The sequence below is a fragment of the Simochromis diagramma genome, unplaced genomic scaffold (genome assembly GCF_900408965.1).
Source record: "Simochromis diagramma unplaced genomic scaffold, fSimDia1.1 OVJJ01000176.1, whole genome shotgun sequence".
Lineage (NCBI taxonomy): Eukaryota > Metazoa > Chordata > Actinopteri > Cichliformes > Cichlidae > Simochromis > Simochromis diagramma.
The window spans coordinates 4,963,353-4,984,925 of NW_024386892.1; the positions used below are offsets into that span (position 1 = coordinate 4,963,353).

Here is a 21,573-nt window from a genome sequence, read left to right on the forward strand (position 1 = left end):
TGAGGAGGTCACAGAAAAGGGAGGGACTACGTAAAAAAAATTATGCTACAAAAGGTTGTATCCTGGTGCCCAAGCACCGTGTATCGATAGCTCCATACACGGGATCATAACTTAGTACATCTGGCCACTGTTTCCCTCAGCGTCCCTCAGTACACGAAAAGGTCCCATGTACAGGTCCAGTTGGCTCGAATCTGCCAAAACAAAAAGTTTGTATCCCCAAGCGAACAGTGCTTATTTTCAATGTATGCTTTATTCCAATGACGTGCCTTGGAGGCAACCATCTCCGGCCGTCAATGGAAAATTGTTCTTGGCAGGGTTATGTTTATTTTAACAGACGCCCCTCATCTCCGTGGATAATGGTTTTATGTTGTGCAGAGAACGGTCCAAAATCTCCGTACCTCTGTCTCTGCTACATTAGCAAGGCATGTGCCGTCCAAAACTGCTTAGGTAAGGGAGCGGCAAGATCCTTTGAAACGTCTTAACCAGACAGTATTTTTTAAGGGATGGGAAGGCTGTAAAGTTTACTTAACCCTCGCCAGAATCGAGTGTTTGCAGGGTTGGACAGAGACCCATATAAAATCACCATGGCAAAAGCATAATGTCCTGTAAAGTGCAGTCAATCGATGGGTTGAGGGCTGGGGGCTGTATCCAAAGTCTTTGTGTTTTAATTATTGTCATCAAACATAGGAGTTGTGAAATAAAGTGAAAAAAGCTGTAAAAAGTGGGTTATGAAGCTGTAGGTATGATCTGGGTCCTGGTAGTTTGGAGGGGCCTGAAGGTGGGCTGTGGTGGTATATGTCGGAGCAATCTGTATCTCCAGTCCAGCTCTTCAGATGTACTTGGCGGGCAGCTCAGCATTGACTGCGGCCAGTTCTGCTCACTCCGTCCTCTTCCTCTCCCCCTCCCCTTTGCCTGCTGCTTCCAGAAACTCTGGTGTCCTCTGTGCTCTTCTGTTCCACGTTTCAAGTTCCTATGTTCTGTCTCCCCAGTCTGTTAAGTTTGCGTGTTTAGAGGTTTGGTGTTTTTTAAGGTTTGTTTCTCTTGTCAATGTTTCTAGTTTTGCTTCCCCTTTTCGTCCCATTAATCCCAGCCTTGTCTCCCTCCTGTCTCCCATTCCCTGATTGCCCTGTGTGTATTTAAGCCCTGTGTTTTTTCGTGTGCATTGCTGGTTCGTCTGTGTTCTTTCCCTGCATCATCGTCCCTGCGCCTCCATTTAAGGTTTCAGTTTTGTTTGGTTAATTTTTCACAGTTTAAGTTATCCTTTCATTTTGTTTTGTTTCATGCCCATTATGTTCCTGTTTGTTTCACCTACCATATCAATAAAGCTCGCCCACATCAGAAGCTGCCTGCATCTTGGGTCCTACTTTCAATCTCCACTCGTCTGCCACTGTAGACATGACAATTTCAAAGATTAAATGATACTGGAAGGTAGTTACTCATACCATGACCCTCTGAACTCATCATTTATGAAAACCTGATTAAAATAAATGTTCAAATGTTTCAATATTTATATCCCAATTTAGAGTGAAATGAAATACAACCACTGTGTTGGGATGCATGGAAAAGCTCCATTACTGTTATTGTTGTTATTATTAGGTGACTTACACAGCACTTAAAAAAAACCTTGATATCCATGTACATCACAGCAGCAAATAGACAAGCATAACTCATTTTTGTACCTTTAATAAATATGTTCGTAAGAATAAAAAGCATACATGAAGGTCATGTAAAAATGTATTGGACAAGGATCATGTTATAATGTGCCACATTGTCAGTACAGAAAACTAAGCCACATTTCTTTACAGGATTTTAGAACTCTTTATCTTCTCTTAACACGTGACCATGAATTTAGATAAAGTAGTAAAAGATGTATTCAAATTATTGTTTGTAGCTGACACAAATATTTACTTGCTGTTCAGGGGGGGATCTAAAGGAGCTACTGGATTTGGTCAAGTCACAAATGTGCAAAATGAAAAAAAAAAATGGGTTTGACAGAAACAAACGATCATAAAAGTAAAACTAAAATTATGTAGAGATTGTAAAAGATTCTTGAATCAAATTCAGAAATTGTAAAAGAAATTGTGCAGATATGTATAGATGCTGTGGAGATTTAAAGATTTAATGAAATAAATGTTTTGAAGATGATGAAATAAGCCAAAAATATCATATAAAACATATACATGACATTTCCATCAACTGTTTACACACTCTGTGTTTGCATTCCTCTGTGTGTTTATGTGCACATAGTCCATCTTTATTTTTAAATTTCTCTGCATCTGTCCCATCACATGTTCCCCTCTTCATTCTCACTTTGTTTTTGCCAACACAAGCCCACCTGTTTCTGCTAAAATCAGTTAAACTGGTGATCTGCTGCTAACATCTGCTGCAGTGTTGTTCATACTGCAGCAGCACAGACATGACAGCAAACTGTCAACAGGTCCTTTCTGCATGAAACAAAAGCATCAAGTCCACAAAAGGACTGAGCAGGATCATGGCCAAACTTACATTTCTGACAAAAGATAATAGAATTACTGCAGGCAAGACCAACACAAAGTAATTCAGGTGCAACAGAAACAAAGTTCCTATAATTCTTTGTTTTTCCTCAGCAGGAACTGAGGTGGCAGCAGGCAGAGCTTTGAGGGTCCCAGCTAAACAAAGAATGAACAGAGGGGCAGGGTAGAAGGTAAAAACATAGATGCGTTCATGTTGGTGTAGTGATATTGCAAGAGATAGTGATAACACACACGGTCCAGACCAGAACAGAGACCAAAATAGAACCTTTAGTTTGTCTTATGAAGTTCAACATTGGACAGGTGACGAAAAAATACCTGCAACACAAAACAGACAGTATTCTGATTGATGCGGTAGACAATAGTTTGACTGTAAGGATGCTTCAAGTCACAATAAAATGTATACTTGCATTGAAAGATATATGAAAGATAAACCTTTCCAGAACAATGCAGGTTTTGAAGTTGAGACTAGTTGAAACACCGAAGACGACAAACACTGCAGAGACACCGGTGGGCTGATGATGGTCTTCCAGTTTAGCCAGCCAAAGAACTGGAGCACAGAGCTGGATTAGATTGGAAAACAGGATGTATATGTAGTAGGGGGCAGGGCCTGGATCCCTTCGTCTCTGCAGAAAATATGAGATTTACAATATTAAGCCATTTTTTATATACTATATATTTTGCCTTACTGTATTCAGTGTCTAGTGTCTCTGCAAAGGAAAGTGGACCAAGAGTCCTTTTTACCTTGATAAATAAAAATTATTGTTCCAAAGGCTTTTTTATTTCCCCCTTCCTACTCATTAATAAGGACATATAACTAAACACTATATAAGTTTAAGGATTTAAAGGTTACTATCCAGGGCTGTGTGCAGCAGGCAGGAATGGAGGACCCAAAATGCAGACTCCAGGAGGCAAACTGTAAACTAAAAAAACAGCTTTCTTGCTGAACACCTGAAAAACCAACACTATCTAAACTGGGAATACAAATAAAGTAAAATAGACAGGCAGGCTAGCAGACAGAACACAAGGTGGAACTAAATAATAGAAACCTTAAATCAAAGATATCGATAACCAAATCATAACCACTGGCTCGACAGACCTTTAAAAAAATCGAGAATGTGCTGGGTAGGTTCTTTATTTTCAACAAAGCCAACTGAGTCTAATACAGTGGTCCCCAACCCCCGGGCCTCAGACCGGGTACCGGGCCACGAGAGTTGAGGCTCAGGTGTGAAATGTATAGTTTTCAGGGTTTTTATCGGTTTTCAGCGTTATTTTGTTATCGTTTTTATCGTTAACTCGGTTTTCCTGGGTCTTTTCACGTGTGTTATGAATAAATCTTTTTTTTCCGGTACCTTAGGTACTAGTTTTTTATTGTTGTATTTATCCGCGACACTTTAAAGGCCGGTCCATGTAATATTGTCCGGGCATAAACCGGCCGTGGCGCAAAAAAGGTTGGGGACCGCTGTCATAATAGGATTAATATGCCGTGTTGAGGCTGTCATTTTTAGCATCTACATCAGTGGTGGGCATCTCCAAGCCTCAATAGCCAGTGTCCTGCATCAAGATGTGTTTACTTGATCCAACACAGCTGATTTAAATAGATAAATTACCTCCTCAAGATGTCCTGACGTTCTCCCAGAGGCCTGGTATGAACTATCATTGATTCAGGTGTGTTGACCCAAGGTGAGCTCTAAAACGTGGAGGATACCGGCCCTGAGGCTTGCAGTTGCCCAGCCCTGATCTACATAAATGTTAAAATCACCCACAATAAAATAATTATTGTGGGTCATTTGACTGCAACTCTGGATAGAATCAGAGCTAATGAGGCTGCACCGTCTACAGCAGGGGTGTCGAACTCCAGGCCTTGAGGGCTGGTGTCCTGCAGGTTTTAGATATCACCGTGGGTCAACACACCTGAATCAATTGATTAGTTCATTACCAGGCTTCTGGAGAATTTCAAGACATGTTGAGGTCATTTAGCCATTAAATCAGCTGTGTTGGATCAAGGACACATCTAAAACCTGCAGGACACCGGCCCTCGAGGCCTGGAGTTCGACACCTGTGGTCTACAGGGACCTAGCTAAATTTGGGCTGTGAAGCCAGGTCTCCAGTAATCCGGGCCTCCAGATCTGCAAACACTAGTATCATTGTCACTAAAGGAATAGAATAGAATAGAATAGAATTCAACTTTATTGTCATTGCACATGCACAGGGCAACGAAATGCAGTTTGCATCCATCCAGAAGTGCTTTAGTGATATAGATATATTACAATAATATATATATCTCTGTCTCTATATATATAGATATAGATATATATATAATATATATATATCTCTGTCTCTCTCTCTCTCTCTCTCTCTCTCTCTCTCTCTCTCTCTCTCTCTCTCTCTCTCTCTATATATTAAAGGAGGCCGAGGAGTAACCAAATATCTTACACAATGAGCAGGAAAGTGAGGGACGGGCAGCTGAAGAGCACATGCTGCTAGTGAGTTGGCTACAAGCTAAGCTAAGCTAAAGACACAGTGAGTGAATACTGTGAATATAATTCATGAGTGAATCAACAGAGCATGCTTGGCTAAAGCACATAAAGACTGGACTATGAAATGAGACATTATCAAAGTTTTTAATTAAACAGACAAGATACACAAAAACACAACTGTGTGTTGCAACAGGAACAGGAAGTCAGTGCCACCCCCAAGGAGAAAGTCAGTGATGCAGATGCATCAGCTTTCTTTTCCCACAGACAACCTTGTCTGATTTTTATTGTCATTCTAGGTCTGCTAGACTTTGTGGTATTTGTAATGAGTTCTAGTAATGATGGGTTACAGCCAAGGTAGGCAACATTAATTTATGTTTAAACTCATGATTCTGATTACATTCACTCACTATAGTGTCTAGGGGTTTGGGAATCCTTATGTGTGCAATAGCTCTTTATATCTTGCTAAATGCGGTTGGCTAAATCCAAAAAGCACAGTGAATACTTAACTAGCAGGACAGGTTAGTTGATTTGTTAAATCTTCAAATACTGATAGAGATACATACATACATACATACATACATACATACATACATACCGCACAGCACATACAATAGATGATCAGTATGGTCAAAGGAAGGCAGACACAGACGTCAATCCACATTATCACTTCAACAGGCTCCATCTGTGTTCACTCTTCAGTGATGGAGATGCTATAAATAAATTGTCCATTATTTATCTTATAAAATAAATAAGACTAAAAAAGGGACAGAGTTAGTACTGCTCTTGAGCAGAGGTGAAATTAGAGATACAAATGTCTTGATGCATGCGCAATCATCCAGGTAATGGAATCGCAAAAAGATGATTCTGTTCATCTGGACGTAACGTTCTTAGTGGGAGAAGCATTTCATCACTCATCCAAGTGACTTCTCCATGAATAGATACAAATGTTTGGAGAATGGTTTATTAAACCAAAAGTTAGTCATTAGAGTTGAATGTTAGCCATCTGTACTTGCGTGTAACAGAGGATAAAATAAACCTTAATTGTATCTTCTTAGATCAAACATTGCATCAAAACCATTTCTAGTGAGATGAAAATATCAGTTACTGATATTCCTCTGGAAGAGGCCGACTGTATGACAGACATGACAACACGAACTTGACAACATCAGACACACAGACATGAAACACATGAAGGGTAAGGGAGACTTCACAGGGGTTGAAAACACAAGGGTAAACTAATAAGTAAATGAACTTAGATAAGCTAACGACTTAAACAAACCATAACATCAAAATAAATGAAAACTCAAAACGCAGGGTGAAAAGACCCAGGATCGTGACAGTTCCTTAATTTCAGTAGGATATCTGATGACACAGACGTGTCCTGATTATGAAACACTTTCCTTATTAATGTTTTCCTCTTCAAATAGAAAAAATATGCATATGAAAGGAAAAAATCACATTTACTTGCCTCAGGACTGCTTATAGTTGAACCACTGTATACAATCTGCCGAGTCTGTTTTGAACAAGGAAGCTGGGGCAACATACTTTACACTCCACCCTCCACTTAAATACATTCGCTTTCAGACTGGAGCGACGTTTATCTTTAAAGAATAGACAGTTTTTTATTTTCAGGGTCTAGTGCCCTTTATTCATGTTTAAAACTATTTCCAAGAGCCCTGGATCCAGCCTTGAGCTGGCCTCTGTGGCCTAACTATGATAATGTTTTTATAATATAAATATAATGATACAAAAACTAATTTTCAAAAAATGTTTCCTAATACTTTTTATAAAATACACATCATATTGTATTTAATAAGACGTGCAACCATCAACTGAGACAATAAATTCATTAGGAATGTGTTTACTGAGGCTAAACTGGGTCAAACTAGGTCATAAAGGAATTTATTCATGATCAGACTACTCTTTGAAACCAGGAAAGTCGTCCCCTGTTGACCCTTACATGGAATACAAGTTAATTTACTTTCATATTAGTTAGATAAACTCCTATCTTTTATATACAGTCAATAATCACAGTCTTCAGTGCTGCAATCGGCCAGTTTGTTCTGAGCTAAGTGCTCTCAAAGCAAAATGGAATTTTTTAAAAAAGGAAACTTTTATTTAGGTGAAGTAGAAGAATTCTATGAAACTTCAGAAACAGGGAGCAAACAGCAGAATTTAAAAGTAGAAAGCCTTCCAGACACACAAGGCACCATAAACAAAACTGACAGAAGACAAATGACGAGTATGACTATTGCCGAGTTTCAGATACCTCAAAGTCTGAACACCAAACTTGGGAGTAATGTAATTCCTGAGTTTAAAGTTCTTTACATCCCAGTAGTTAAGTTGAAAAAAAGTAAGAGACAAGGTAGAGCTATTCAGGTATCACTAGAAATACAACATAGTACTTTTCTTTTTGCGCTTAAAAATGCAGCTGCAACACATCCATGAATGGAGCCTGCTGGTACTCTGTGTGGCTTATTTAACAAATCACAAATACACAACAGGGCAGCCATAGATTTAAAAAGAAAAATTACAGTTTTACTGTTATTTATATTGGATTGTTATTAGTTAGTATAAAATCCAAATAGAAGGGCCTTCCAGATTCAAATTCAGATTGGGAACTCAGAAATTTGGACTTTTGACTCATGCAGGAACACACCATGAAGATGCAGAGAAAGTCATTAGGGTAGAGGAGAGACATGCGGGCAATAAGACACAGCTGAGACAAATTATCTTCTTTGACAACTAGACAGGTGGAAGTGAGACTTAAGGCAGGGCACAAAAGACACATTAGTATCAATATAAGACATGAAGCAATAGAATAGTAAAGGTCCTAACATGGAAATGAAGATTTTGCAAGAAAATTACAAGAATATACTAAAATATGCAACAAAACATGAAGATTTAAATCTAACTGTAATCACTAACCGAAAGGGGAGGCAAGTCGCCCCCCTCGTCCCCAGATTCTGCATTTTCAGAACATTGCTTGAAGCAGGAACTATCTGGATCACACAGGAAACACAGAGGCACTAAACAGGACTCTGTTTTCAATAACAAATATGATGGCATTAAAGTCTATAGAAAGGTATTGACCTTTCAGGTATAATTCTTTATTTAACTCCACAAAAAAGGCAAACCATAGTATAATTGACTCATGCATCATTCATATTCACATTTTCAAAATGAAAATAAATGTAAATAACGAGTTTTGAACTAGCAAAGCTGCTACAAGTGTAGTTAAACTTTCAGTTTAGATCACTACATCCTCCTACTTTTTCTCAGAAAAGGCTTACTCACTGGGGCTTTCGACTACTTCAACCACTAAAGACTAAATTTACTCGTGGTTTATTACTCACCACAAGTATTTCTATTTCTAACACACACAGCTGAGTGGAAATTTACTTCTCTCTAAAGGGTTGAGGGATAAAAGAAAAAACATCTCAATTGCTAAATATTCAAAAGCATAGACACCACTGCACAGAGGAACAGAAGAATAGATAAATATAGCCTGCTGATGCTTAGTAATAGTCAGAGTTTAGTTGGGAATATATCATGGCTTTGGTGTAAAACAAACAAACAAAAAATACATTAATTCATCCAGCCTTGTCCTGCAGCCTTGTATGCTTTGAGTTTTCAGTACGGGAAAGTACCACAAATGTGCAAACATGTCTGCATGGGCTAGCAACTAACCCTGGAATGAACATAAATTCTCCATGTTCCCCAACAGTCCAGGACACAGCATCTTCTTCCTGTATTTATTTTTGTTGCTCCTGCTGCAGACGCATCTGACCAATAAGTAGACTGAACCATCTCACATGGTTTGTTGTTAGCTTTTTGGTTAGCTTGGTGTCACTTAGAATTTTATCTTTGTGAAAACAAATCAAAACCACTGAAAAAAGCTACAAGTTTACGGGTGTCAACTGACTTGGACCAGAGTAAAAAAAATTTGTCTGTAAAAAGGCCAATAAATCATGTCATTGTTACTACATCAATATGTTGTATACAATTGATAATAGGGGTTGGGTCTATCCAGTAGACATAAGATTTTACAAAAGGAAAGGTAAAATTTAAATCTAAACTTTATAACAAAATTCATTTATAATTCTAATGTTTAACTATGCAAAAAATTACCACACACATAATTTGATTCTTGTATATTTTATATTCATGTTTCATGACACGTACAATAAGATTAAGTGCAATACTCTTTTAATGACAAAGTTGTATTTTTACTCAGTTGTATATAGCATTTGTATTCTATTTTTATCCTATTGTGTATATTATTTTATTCTATTGTATATAGTCCATCCATCTTCATCCGCTTTATCCGGGGCCGGGTCGCAGGGGCAGCAAGCCTAAGCAGAGAAACCCAGAACCTCCCTCTCCCCAGCCACCTCCTCCAGCTTATCCGGGAAGGCCAAGGGATATAATCTCTCCAGCGTGTCCTGGGTCTGCCCCGGGGCCTCCTCCCGGTGGGACACCTCGCCCAGGAGGCATCCTTGTCAGAACCACCTCAACTGGCTCCTTTCCATGTGGAGGAGCAGCGGCTCTACTCTGAGCCCCTCCCGGGTGGCTAAACTTCTCACCCTATCTCTAAGGGAGAGGCCAGCCACCCTTCGGAGGTTGCTCATTTCCGCCGCTTGTATCCGCGATCTTGTTCTTTCGGTCACTACCCACAGCTCGTGGCCATAGGTGAGGGTAGGGACATAGATCCACCGGTTAAATTGAGAGCTTGTGTATATAGTATCCATCCATTCGCTTCCGCTTATCCTTTTTCAGAGTCGCGGGGGGCGCTGGAGCCTATCCCAGCTGTCATAGGGTGAGAGGCAGGGTACACCCTGGACAGGTCGCCAGTCTGTCACAGGGCCAACACACATTCACTCACACATTCACACCTATGGGCAATTTGGATTAACCAATTAACCTATCCCCACAAACTGCATGTCTTTGGACTGTGGGAGGAAGCCGGAGTACCCGGAGAGAACCCACGCCAACGCGGGGAGAACATGCAAACTCCACACAGAAAGACCCCATCCTGATGGTGGAATTGAACTCAGGACCTTCTTGCTGTGCGGCAACAGTGCTAACCACCGTGCCTGTATATAGTGTTTTATTTTATTCTATTCTATTTTGTACAGTTGTGCACAGTGTCTTATTCTTACTGTATTCCAGTGTTCTCTAATTTTTGCTATAGAACTTTGCACTGTCCACTTTCTGCTGTAACAAAACAAATTTCCCACGTGTGGGACTAATAAAGGCTATCTTATCATCATTTCTTTCTTGGCTCTTGATGGAGGCAGTCGCACTTTCTCCTTCTCCCTTATCTTTCCTGCTTGGCTTCTCATGTCTTTTGTATAGTCTCGCTTATTCTCTAACCCTAAGAGAGTCTCCCAGACTTGTTCTCTAAAAACCTAAAGAAGAATTTTGGGTTTGATCAACTGGTCCCGTGATGGAATTGACACCTTCCTGGGCTTGGGAGAGCCCAGTCCTTGAGTGGCACCTTTAACAGACTGAACAAGACTAAAAGAGTTCACTATGTCCAGAAAGTTCTTGTCCAGGGGCTTCCCTGGGCAGCAGACGTTTATATTAAAATCACCATGAATAAGGATCTGGTCAATTCAATTCAAATTCTTTGTCCAAAAAGGTGAAATTAGTTTAGCAGCAGACATAAAAGTAAACAAAACCATAATATAAAAATAATAATGACAATAATAGTAATAGAAAGTCACAGGATGGATATTTGCCATTAAGGAGATGGGATGCAGTGGGGATAAAAGAAACCTGGAGTCTTTTGGTCTTCCTCAAAGGTTCTCTAAAACGGCGGCCAGAAGGCAACAACTCAAATTCACTGTGAGGTGGATGGTTCAAACAATTAAAAATAGAATGAGCCTTCCCAGGCCCATTTTTGTTGTAAATGGCCAAAAGTCCATCTTGCCAGCGTCCTGAAATTGTGCTACCAACCAATTCTTATTCTTCACCTCTAGGTTACCGACCCAGGCAGCTATACAAAAAGCCATCACAGATTCAATAAAACTTCTATAAAACAAGGACAACATCTCAAATGAGACATTAAAAGATCTAATTTTCCTTAAAAAGAACAGTTTTTGTTTAACTTTTTTAGTAGTGGCATCAGCATGAGATTTAAAACACAGTTTATGGTCAAGTACCACACCTAGATATTTGTAACTCTCCACAATCCCAATATCAGCATCTTTATTGATAGTAGGTGATGAGCAAGAGGACTTCCTAAAATCAATAACCATGTCTTTAGTTTTTGACACATTTAGTGAAAGGAAGGACTCATCACACCAATCCACAAAATCATCTACAAACAGCCCATGCCTGACTCGTCCTCCACATAAAGACTGACGATCAGTGTGTCATCAGCAAACTTCAGGATGTGTCTGTTAGAAAAATTACTGCATAACCGATAAACAATCGCACACAACAGAGAAGGCGAGTGGCCCAGTTTGCACAGAGTTCAAAACTGCTGTGGTGTATCGATGGGGATAGCTGCTTAAAGTCAAGATGTGCCTTAAAAATAACAGCTAGCCCTCCACCGTGGCCAGAAACTCTCGGAACACTAAAAAAGGCACAGCCAGTAATTCAGAAAAAGACACTTAGCTCACCGGATGGAATCCAAGTTTCACTCAAACAAAGAAAATCCAACACATGGGAAGAGAAAAATTCCTTCTACATGAAGGTCTTATTTTCACCGATCTGGCATTAATTAAACCCAACCTGAGAGGAACTGGGTCAGGAACTTCCAAGGCAGTGACAACTAGATCCACCGGTCGGAGGTTTGTTCGCTCCACTCCACGCCAACACAGACGTTAAAGAGGAGGGGATTCTCTTCTCAAGAGATCCCACAACAGGAACCAACCAGGAGTCCACCGGGTCCAAAGCACCCAGTGGCACCAAGAGTTGCAGACAGGATCAATGAATGGAGTGAAGCTCATGGGGAAAACAAGAAATCCGGATTCTCAGCTTGACGAGGCGACCTCCACGGTTACCCCGCCTCCTGCGTCGCTGTTAATCCAGTGGCAATAGTAAGGAACGCCAGTGCTGTGGTGTTACTTCCAAATAGGGAGGCAGAGAACCTTGGTTGTCATTTTCAGAGCTAAAAGTTGGGTGAATAAACCTATTTCTAATAATGTCTGGCGATCATAAGACAATGTTGGGCTGACATGTTGCACAAAATCAACTAAAAACAATAAAATAAAACAAATAAAAGAGAGTGATAGACGGCGTGTCAAATATACAGGCGCCATTTTGGATTATTAAGAAGTCATAAGCTTCCTGAGCTGGAAGAGTGACGTCTGCTCAAGAATACCTGTAAGAAAGAGATGAAGTTGAATTATTTACCTTTAAATTTGTACATAGTATTGTACAGCCTGAAACTACTGAAAATCACTAAACCACTCTACATTTTGAGTGTGACTGCATGAGTGTGTGTATGTCGGTCTAAAACATACAATGAAAAACAGAATGCAGATATTACTGACTTGACTGTGAATGCTTGTAAGTCGGGGGTTGGGGTGCAGAGCGAGTTACCACAACTTCCTTTCAAGACGAGCTCTAAAAACATCCTCCTGCGGATTTCAGTGACTAGTTCAGTGGATCAGCACTGAGCCCAGTAAGGTAAATGCATACAATTATTAATATAAAGTCTTAACAGTATGTCCTTAAACTTGTAAATGTGTATATGGTCATCAGCAAACTGAACTTGTTTCTACTCAGCTTACTTGACAGAGAAATGATGATAGATCAGTCATTTGCTTTTATCTTTACTACAAAGCAATAAAAATGTTATGCGTTTGATTCTTGTGAGTAATACTTAATAATACAGCTAGGGCTGCACAATTAATCGTTAGAAAAATCGCAATCTTAATTCATCCTTATGTGCGATCTCATTTCCAAAGGACAACGATTTAAAAAAAAACAAAAAAAACAAAAAAAAAAAACACGATGATTGTACCGCATCTTCATCCAGGACATAATCTGCATGAAAACAAGTGCTCGCTCTTCCTGCTCAACAAATGACAAGGGCGGAGCCTTATACCACATGATACAGAAGCCAGCTGGCAGGGAAAAAACAACGGAGAGTACGTGAGAGATGACGAAGCTGTAAAAGCCAAGAAAGTGACAGGAGAAAATCCGTCCTTGTCAACCACCCAAACATCAATAACGGGAACCTTATACAGCGCCTCCCCATACCTGTCGAACTCCCGCAGGCACAAAGAAATTACGGAGGCTATTACTTATCAATGGCTCCCATCAACACTGTGCAAAACAAGGGATTTAGGAAAATGATCAACACCCTAGACAAACGCTACACAGTGCCGTCCCGCAACTATTTTTCCAGGTTCCACTACCTGCTCGCAATGTCGAGCAACGGTGGAGACAGAATTACAAGCAGTACAACATTTTGCGGCAACGACAAAATGTGAGACATTTATTGTTTTTGTTTATTTATTGTTTATGTTCAGTCTCAACTGTTACGAAGTTGATGTGCAGTTAATAAGTGCAAGAAATATTTATATTGGAAAAGAAAATCGTGATCTCAATTCTAAGCCAAAGAATCGTGATTCTCATTTTATGCAAAATCGTGCAGCCCTAAATACAGCTGTCTAAATTTTCTGTTAGGGACACTTTTATAGGGACACTTAGCTAATATAATCTTCTATTAATGAAGGCCAAAAAGGAATAAAAACTATAGAGAGGGTTTTCTGATATTCTGCTCCCTTAAGTCAAACTTTTAGACGTTGTGAAATAAAATAATAGATTACCCACAAACTGAATATCGACAAGATTTACTGCAGTAGCTGAAAAATCCGCTGGAAAAGGCACAAATGAAATGATAGAATCAGAAGCAGAATACTTTATTAATCCCAAAGGAAATTATAGGTTAGCTATGGAAGAAATATAGTATCATCAAAATTCAACTATTTTTAGACATTGAATTTATAACACTGAATTTTTATCCTCCAAATTTCCCTGCAAAAATATTCACCTGCAAAAGTAATGGACTTAAATGACACAAGTCAGAGCAATCAGCACTAGATCGAGTCGAGCGGCTCTCAGCCAATTAAATTACACTGTTTGATCACATGACACTGTTAGCCAGCAGTGTGTCTCCTAAAAGAGAGCTGTTTAAAGGTGAGTGATTAAGATTTTCTCCTAAATAGAGATCATTACATAACGCCTGGTCCTACTTAAAATCCCATTCATTTTATTTTATCATCTACTCGAACTGAAGAAAACGTTTGACTAACTCAAAGACAATTTCCACGCCTCCCCTGCCTGACCTGTCTGCAGAGGCAGTTTTGAATTTAGGAGCGGCAAGATGGCAGCGGCAAACCCTGGCGGTTCTCCGGTAAGTATATTGTTTTTTTTTTTTTTATCATCTATCTTCAAGTTTGTCTGTTGAAACGTTAATTTTATTTAAATCTGTTGCTCACGTATAAAGTACACAGAAGGGGTCTTTGCGCAACTGGTCTGAGGCGTGTCTCACTAAGCGCTACATGCTAGCATCCTGCTAACCAAGCTAACCTTTACATGCTGTGCTTTAGAAAATAGGATACTCGGTACAAAACCATACTCCGCAGATATTGATAGATAGACGAACACTGCAAATATAATGTTGGAAACGAGAACGGCATTTAGTGAAGGGGTAAAATACACCATGAATACAGCCATAGAATGAATGGCTGCCATGGTTGCAGAACGGCCTGATTTAATGACAAGACTGGGGAAGAGTGAGGTGAAGTGAACTAAAGCCACACAACACGGTCAGACAAGGCGGGAATAGGGCAGTGATCTGTCCGTCAGTATGAAGTTGGTGTGTGTTTTGGTGAACAAAAACTCGAGACCGCTAGCAGGAAGATGGGAGACTCGTGTTTCACTGGAATAGTGGTGAATTAAAACATCCTTTGTTGGGGAAATTTAGGTGTAAATACATCCATACAGGCGAGATTATATCCACACTTTCAGAAAAGGATATGGTCTATATCTTTACAAATACTATCTAAACTTAAACAGATAGCATAAGTTAAACGGGATATTCCCTCTGCTTCTTCTGCTTCTCGTATACACCCTCAAGTTATGTTGAGCAAGACATTATTTGGTTTCACAATGTGCAGCAGTATTTTTGGGGTATATTTTATGGCCTGAAGATGAAGATGATGACTGTCCTCTTCAAACTAAATGCAGAATCACAGGCTACATGAGGCATTTTATTCTAAATGGTAGGTTTGCCATTTTGCAGGAGGGGAATGCCAATATGAGCTGATCAGAGCCAATATTATTGCAATGTTAAAAATATATTTTGTTTGGATTTCTTCAAGGTTGTTAAACCTCATATTTATTTCAAAGCTCAATGCTTAACCCCTTAGCAGTCCTACAAATTTTGCCTAAAATTTGTGAAAAAGGCATATCCAAAATAAATTGCATGCTGCTCTTGAACCATTTGGAGTATATGCATGGTTTTGGTCTCTTTTGAAAGGAGACAATCTGTAGTTTGTTCCTGAGGTGTCAGAATCACTTTATGTCATACTGCTATTGAGTAATAGAACTTTGAACACACTAAAAAAGAGAGAAAAAAAAATCCGCCCAAGTTTTTTTTTGTAAGGAATGCATGCAGATGCCTACCTTGTGAGGTATTAGCTGGAAAACACAACAGGATCAAAGCATGAAGCCTTACCAAGCCACAATTCAAATTTGATAACAATATCTTAGAAAATGAGTGTTCTATGCAAGTTTATTTAGGTCTATGTATAGGCGCTACCCAAAAAAGGCCACTTGGAGACTCCAAATGGCCCTTTGTAACAATCAACACATAAAAGGCTGTAATTCTTGAATGCTTTTATGTACAGTCCTAATTTTGGTCTCTAATTAAAGGTTACACTCAGAGCTATTCTTACATCCAGATTTATTGTCAATACTTTACAAAATTACAGGAGCATAAACATTATACAGTGTTTTTTTTCCAATTTCGAAACAAATGTAAAGGGAAAAAAAATTATTATGGCATTAAAACTCACTATATATACACATTATGTATATGCATCTGTGGGTGTATAAATATATATATAGTTTTTCACACAAATGTATTTTTACAATTATATTTTTTAGAGATCATTGGCATCATGCCAGTCTTTATAACAATCTCGACTTGGCAAAAAGCACAAAGGCACATCACAGGAGGAGCACTTTACTGGTGTCTTTGCCTGGCAGTGTCTGCACCTCAGACGACCTGTGGTGCTGTGTCCACTGATATGCACAGGCTTGTGATGTGCTCTGTTTGGAGAGGGTGATGGTGCGGGCGATGGAGCAAGGCTGCCAGCTGCCGCTGCCAGCTCCTCAATAAGTGTCTCCCGAAAAGCCTTTTGGTGCATGGGTACCTCTCCTTTACCCTTTGTGATGCTCTTGTGAAGCAGGAAGGCATTCACAACAGCAATGTCCAGAAAATGATAAAAAAATGTCTTATACCACCTCTGAGTCTTGTGGATGACTTTATAGTAGTTTATCAAGGCATCGGAGTGGTCCACCCCACCCATGCACCTGCATTGACAGAAAAAACAAGAACAAACAGAATTGAATAACAAGAACAAACAAAATTGGATTTCCAAAAAACAAAATAAATAACATAATAGTTATATAGATTGTTGAATATAAAATACATACCGATTATACTCCTTCACTGCTGGTGGAACAGAGATGTCTTTCAGCACCCAGTGTCCATCTGCATCTCTAACTCTCCTTTGAACAGTGTCCCCAGCATGGGCTGTGTGGAGGGTTGAGCACAGGAACACATCCCTTGTGTCTCGCCACTGAACGAAGAGAAGGGAGTCCTTTCGGATCCATCTTATGCTGCCACGGGGAGATTTAGAGTCCAGGCAATTTTTTTTGGTTTTTGGAAATCCAATTCTATTTGTTCGTATTGTTCCACATGCCCAGATCCTCTTCTGAAGGAGGTCACAGAAAAGGGAGGGACTACTATAAAAATTATCTACAAAAAGTTTGTATCCTGTGCCAAGCAACCGTGTATCGATAAGCCCCATCACGGATTCATAACTTAGTCCCTTGCCACTGTTTCCCTGCAGCTTCCCTTCATACACGAAAAAGTCCCATGTATATCCGTTGCTCGAATCTGCCAAAACAAAAAGTTTGTATCCCCAGCGAACAGGCTTATTTTTCATGTATTGCTTTATTCCAATACGTGCTTTGGAGGCAACCATTCGCTCGTCAATGGAAATTTCTTGGCCAGGGTTATAGTTTATTTTACAGACCTCCCTCATCTCCGTGTATAATGGTTTTATTTTGCAGAGACGGTCAAAATCTGCCGTACCTCTTCTCTGCTCATTAGCAGCATTGTCCTCCAAACTGCTTAGGTGAAGGGAGCGGCAGATCCTTTGAAACTTCTTACCAGACATTATTTTTTTAGGGAATGGAAGGCTGTACAGTTTACTACCTCGCCAGTAATCAGTGATTGCAGGGAGTTTGACCAGACCCATATAAATCACCATGGCCATAAAAGCATACATGTCCTGTAAAGTCAAGTCAATCCATGGGTTAGAGGGCTTGTGGCATGTTGATCCAAAGTCATTTGTGTTTTTAATTATTGTCAGCAACATGGAGTTTGTGAAATAAAGTTGAAAAAGCTGTAAAAGTGTGTATGAAGCTGTAGGTATGATCTGAGGTCCTGGTGATTTGATGGGCCTGAAGGTGGGCTGTGGTGGTATTATGTCTGGAGCATCTGTATCATTCCATCCCTCTTCAGATGTACTGGCTGGCATCTCAGCTTGACTGCTGCCAGTTCTCCCTCTTCCTCTTCCTCTCCCCCTCCCTCTTGGCCTTCTGCTTCCAGAAACTCTTTGGAAAGTGGAAGGATGTGGCTCCTCTTCTGACGAAATGCTGTCATCGTGTTCCTCTGTACTTGTCTTTTTACTGGCTGGCTCCCATAGTTCATCTGATTCTGATGATTGTCTGTGATATACAAAAAAACAACAACGATATAAGTTAGCAGGAACACCTCAAAACACACACACACAATAAATATATATATATATATATATATATATATATATATATATACACACATTATATAAAGACACACGACGTGAGTTAGTAAGAACACAATCAAAACACAAAGATGCACACACACAAACAAACAATATAAACACAGCAGGAGTTAGTAAAAACGCATCAAACACACAGAGGAGCAGGCGCGCACACACACAAAGGCGCACACACACACAAAGGCACACATACAAACAGTAATATCATTGTATGATATAATAAACACTTACATGTCGAGAGTAGCGTCTCCTCCATCCAAAAAAATATCCTCTGCTACCGAGTCAACAAAGGAAACATCACTGTCTTCTTCGGAAATATCTTCCTCCGACTGATCACTGTCACGCCGAGTGCATTGTTCGAGGACTTCTTCCAGTGAGAAGTAAGTTTTCCTCTTTGCCATTTTGTACTTACAAAGCTCCTTTGGTCGCAAGTTCTCTCAAAATGCTGTATGAACACAGACGCTGTCGTCGCTATGAAAGTTTACGCAAAAGCGCACGAGTGACAAAAACCTTTTGCGCATGCAAATAAAAGGGGAAAAACAAGTGTCCTCCCCCTTAAGCTGCATATCAATCTTCTTTAAAGATCATTGGCTATCTGATACGCCAATCATTTTGACACTCTGCCACAATTGGAAGAAGTTACTGCCCATCAAAGGGGGGCTGGCCAGACCGCTGACCACCAGCTGTGTTTGGCTATCGCTGCTTGTTCACACCTGTGTGAAGCACCCATTGGTTCAAATGAGGTGTCAATCGAAAGTGCAGAGGTCAGCGGCCATTTTGAGATCAAAATACCCGGAATATTTACATGTCAAGAGCTGCTAATGCTTCAGGAAGCACCGAAAATAGGATTATTCGCCGGCTACTTTGAAACAATACTATTACATTCAGTGGATGTTTATCAACATATAAATGTCTCAGAGACTAAATATTGGACTGATTTGGATTGCCTGGACTCTTGGCAGTCTAACTACACCGTTTTTGTTGGAATATTATGAACCAGTGGACTAACAGGGGCTTTATATGTGAGTACAGACCTTATTGTTATTGTTTTTTTTCGATGTTGGCAGCCTGACATAAACACTAATTGTACCTGCTATGTTGATTCTATCTTGAAATGCTTTACATCGTTCGAATCACGAGAATCTCAGCTTTCCAAATATATATAACATGTTTAGCTTCTTTTTTGATAAGTTTTTGTACGTAACCAATTAGTCCCCTAAACCATCCAATGTCCCGTGGGCGGTACGTCCGACTGCTAACAGGTTAACTATACACTTCCTTTTTCTTCACAGCAACACCAAGTGAGCTGACAAATCTCCTGAAATTCTGGACTGGATGGGAGATTGTGCCAAAAAGTCTCACAGTGGAGCTAGTAGATGGCAGACTCTGGAATGGCAGATTGATCATCAGTATGCCAGTCCAGGAGCAAAGTGGCAGAAAGACTTGGAACCTCTTCAGTCCAGTCTGGTAAGGCACATTTCTGTGCAGTCATGTTAAATCTTTGTAAGTCAAAGTCGTTGATGGTTTTAGAATTGCTGAAGCATGAGAGTAATTCCAGCCTTATTTGGTATTTTTCCCTTTCATTCGTTTTCTTTATTATTTTCTATAATATTTTGAAGCAAATTCACATGATGTGCTCTTTTCATTTAGCTCAAATATGTTTTGGACCAAAACCTACCTCCAGGAGAACTCCTAGGGAAGGATGACAATATCTGCCTGACTCGGGAAGACTTCTGGAGCCTGGGTTTGGAACACTCCATGGAATCTACTGTAAGTATATCTTGTTACTTTAGCTAATGTACCGCAAAGAAAATATCATGTAATGCAAGATTGTTGTGTTTCAGAAGTCACGTGAACCTCTGATCTTGTCCAAAATCACGGACTTTGACAACATCATTCGTTGTTCTCTCCATGTGGCATGCAGTCTGACGCCAGAAGACCCAAACATGCAATTGTTTTGGTCCAGAGCGGGGTTACAGCACTTGGTTGTTTACCGCCATGTCCATGCATGAGTGTGCAAACATGCAGACGGAGTTGGACCAACACGAGTTGTACGTCGATCCACTTTTGACCCAAATTGCCACACCGCCCTTTGTCACCTTTTGGCAGTTCTACGTGGACAGTCCCCACACCTACTACAAGTCCACGTTTCGCCACCCTATCAGTGGGTTGATAGTCAATGGTGGGCTCAGCCACCCCAACTATGTGAAAGCTCTTGATACCCGTGCGGAGGACTACTATGTACACATGCAGGACCTTGCCCAGAAGTGCATATGCCCATTTTCCTTGCGCATGGAGATGGTCCAGGCGCTGGATCAACATGAATTGGGAGTACTCAAGGAACCTATCCAGGCTCACTCTTTCTTCCGCATTCTTCACATCCAGAAGCTATTGGATGAACTCCCCTTGGTGGTACCTTTCAAGTGGGAGGAAGAAGAGTCCAGTCTGCAGTTCATCCTGTCAAAATGTCTCACCCACATGGTCGAGGAGCTCTGGGATCTGTGTAAACAGTACAGGGGCAAGGGCGGTTTCCTTCCAGTCTGGAGACCCTTTCAGCTGGAGATAGCGCTTGAAGAGGCATTTCATGGAAACCCCTTAGACAATATTAATTGGTAGAACCTGGGACCATTTCGTGGCCTTTGCGTTTTTTAATTCCACGCCATTTCCACTGTGTTTAATGGAGTATAGCCAAATTTTCAAACATGTATTTTTTTCCCATTTTATTTTAAAATTTCAGTCTGAGTTTTTTAAATGAGCTTAAATGGCTGAATAAAAGGCATACATCCACTATCGAATCTCGTGGCCGATTTCTGCCCCTTGAAACCCATTATAAACGCTATTTTTCACTGCAAATTAAGTACGGTCAAAGGGATCGTCGATGTTTAAGTTTCATTTTCATTTTGGAGGAGGCCTTAGAGTTGTAATTTTTTTTATTTGTCCACCTGGTGGCGCCCTTGCTTCACATTTGACCCCTGCTGGAAAACAGCGGGCTGCTTAGACAGACCTGCGGGAAAGGAAGCCTGATTCCCGGCGTGCAGCAGCGGCTTCGCCCGCTGATCGGGCGGGACCATTTTCGGTCCCTAGGACCGTGAGAGGGTGCATTTTTTTTTTTTTTTTTAGTCAACAGGAAATGACGTATTTGTTGTCACGTGGTATCGGACGTGTGTGCTGGAAAAAGGAGTCCCCGGTCATCGTGCCCCGGTCATCGTGCCCCGGTCATCGTCGCGACTTACCCCGGGAAGATGCACTTTTTTCGGCCTAGAGGAGCAGCATTTGCCGCCTGGAGACCATTTTCTGGTCCTGAAAAAAAAAAAATAAAAGGCGATCGAAATGACTGTTGGTGCCAATCTTTAGTCCATCTAAAGGCCTAATTATAATAACAATTGAATATTACCTCAAATGTTTTTTTTGGAAAATATTCAAGTTTTATGTTTTTTGGGGCAAAAAAAGCAGTGCGCTCATGTGACGAAACCGGGATATAAAGGGTTAAAATCCGCGAAATGT

At 40.3% G+C, this 21,573-nt stretch overlaps 2 protein-coding genes across 2 annotated transcripts; one reads left to right on the forward strand and one right to left on the reverse strand.

Annotated features, from left to right (window-relative positions):
- Window positions 1-14,347: 14,347 nt before the first annotated feature.
- LOC120734925 (piggyBac transposable element-derived protein 4) lies at window positions 14,348-19,743 on the reverse strand. Its single transcript, XM_040034047.1, has 3 exons — window positions 18,301-19,743; window positions 16,676-17,977; window positions 14,348-16,552 (listed from the first exon to the last, which is right to left on the reverse strand). The coding sequence occupies exons 1-3, from the start codon at window positions 18,468-18,470 to the stop codon at window positions 16,120-16,122; spliced, it is 1,905 nt and encodes a 634-aa protein (XP_039889981.1). The 5' UTR covers window positions 18,471-19,743; the 3' UTR covers window positions 14,348-16,119.
- On the forward strand, window positions 15,123-21,251 carry LOC120734926. The gene is made up of 3 exons (XM_040034049.1): window positions 15,123-15,237; window positions 19,362-19,536; window positions 19,720-21,251. Exon 3 carries the CDS (start codon window positions 20,068-20,070, stop codon window positions 20,683-20,685), a length of 618 nt encoding a protein of 205 aa, XP_039889983.1. The 5' UTR covers window positions 15,123-15,237; window positions 19,362-19,536; window positions 19,720-20,067; the 3' UTR covers window positions 20,686-21,251.
- The last annotated feature ends 322 nt before the right edge of the window (window positions 21,252-21,573 follow it).

Coding starts and splice junctions, on each gene's coding strand:
- LOC120734925 (XM_040034047.1), bottom strand. CDS start 18,470: ATGGCAAAGAGGAAAACTTACTTCTCACTGGAAGAAGTCCTCGAACAA. Junction 17,978..18,300: donor GGAGACGCTACTCTCGACAT/GTAAGTGTTTAT, acceptor TGTATATCACAG/ACAATCATCAGAATCAGATG. Junction 16,553..16,675: donor GCAGTGAAGGAGTATAATCG/GTATGTATTTTA, acceptor CTGTCAATGCAG/GTGCATGGGTGGGGTGGACC.
- LOC120734926 (XM_040034049.1), top strand. CDS start 20,068: ATGTCCATGCATGAGTGTGCAAACATGCAGACGGAGTTGGACCAACAC.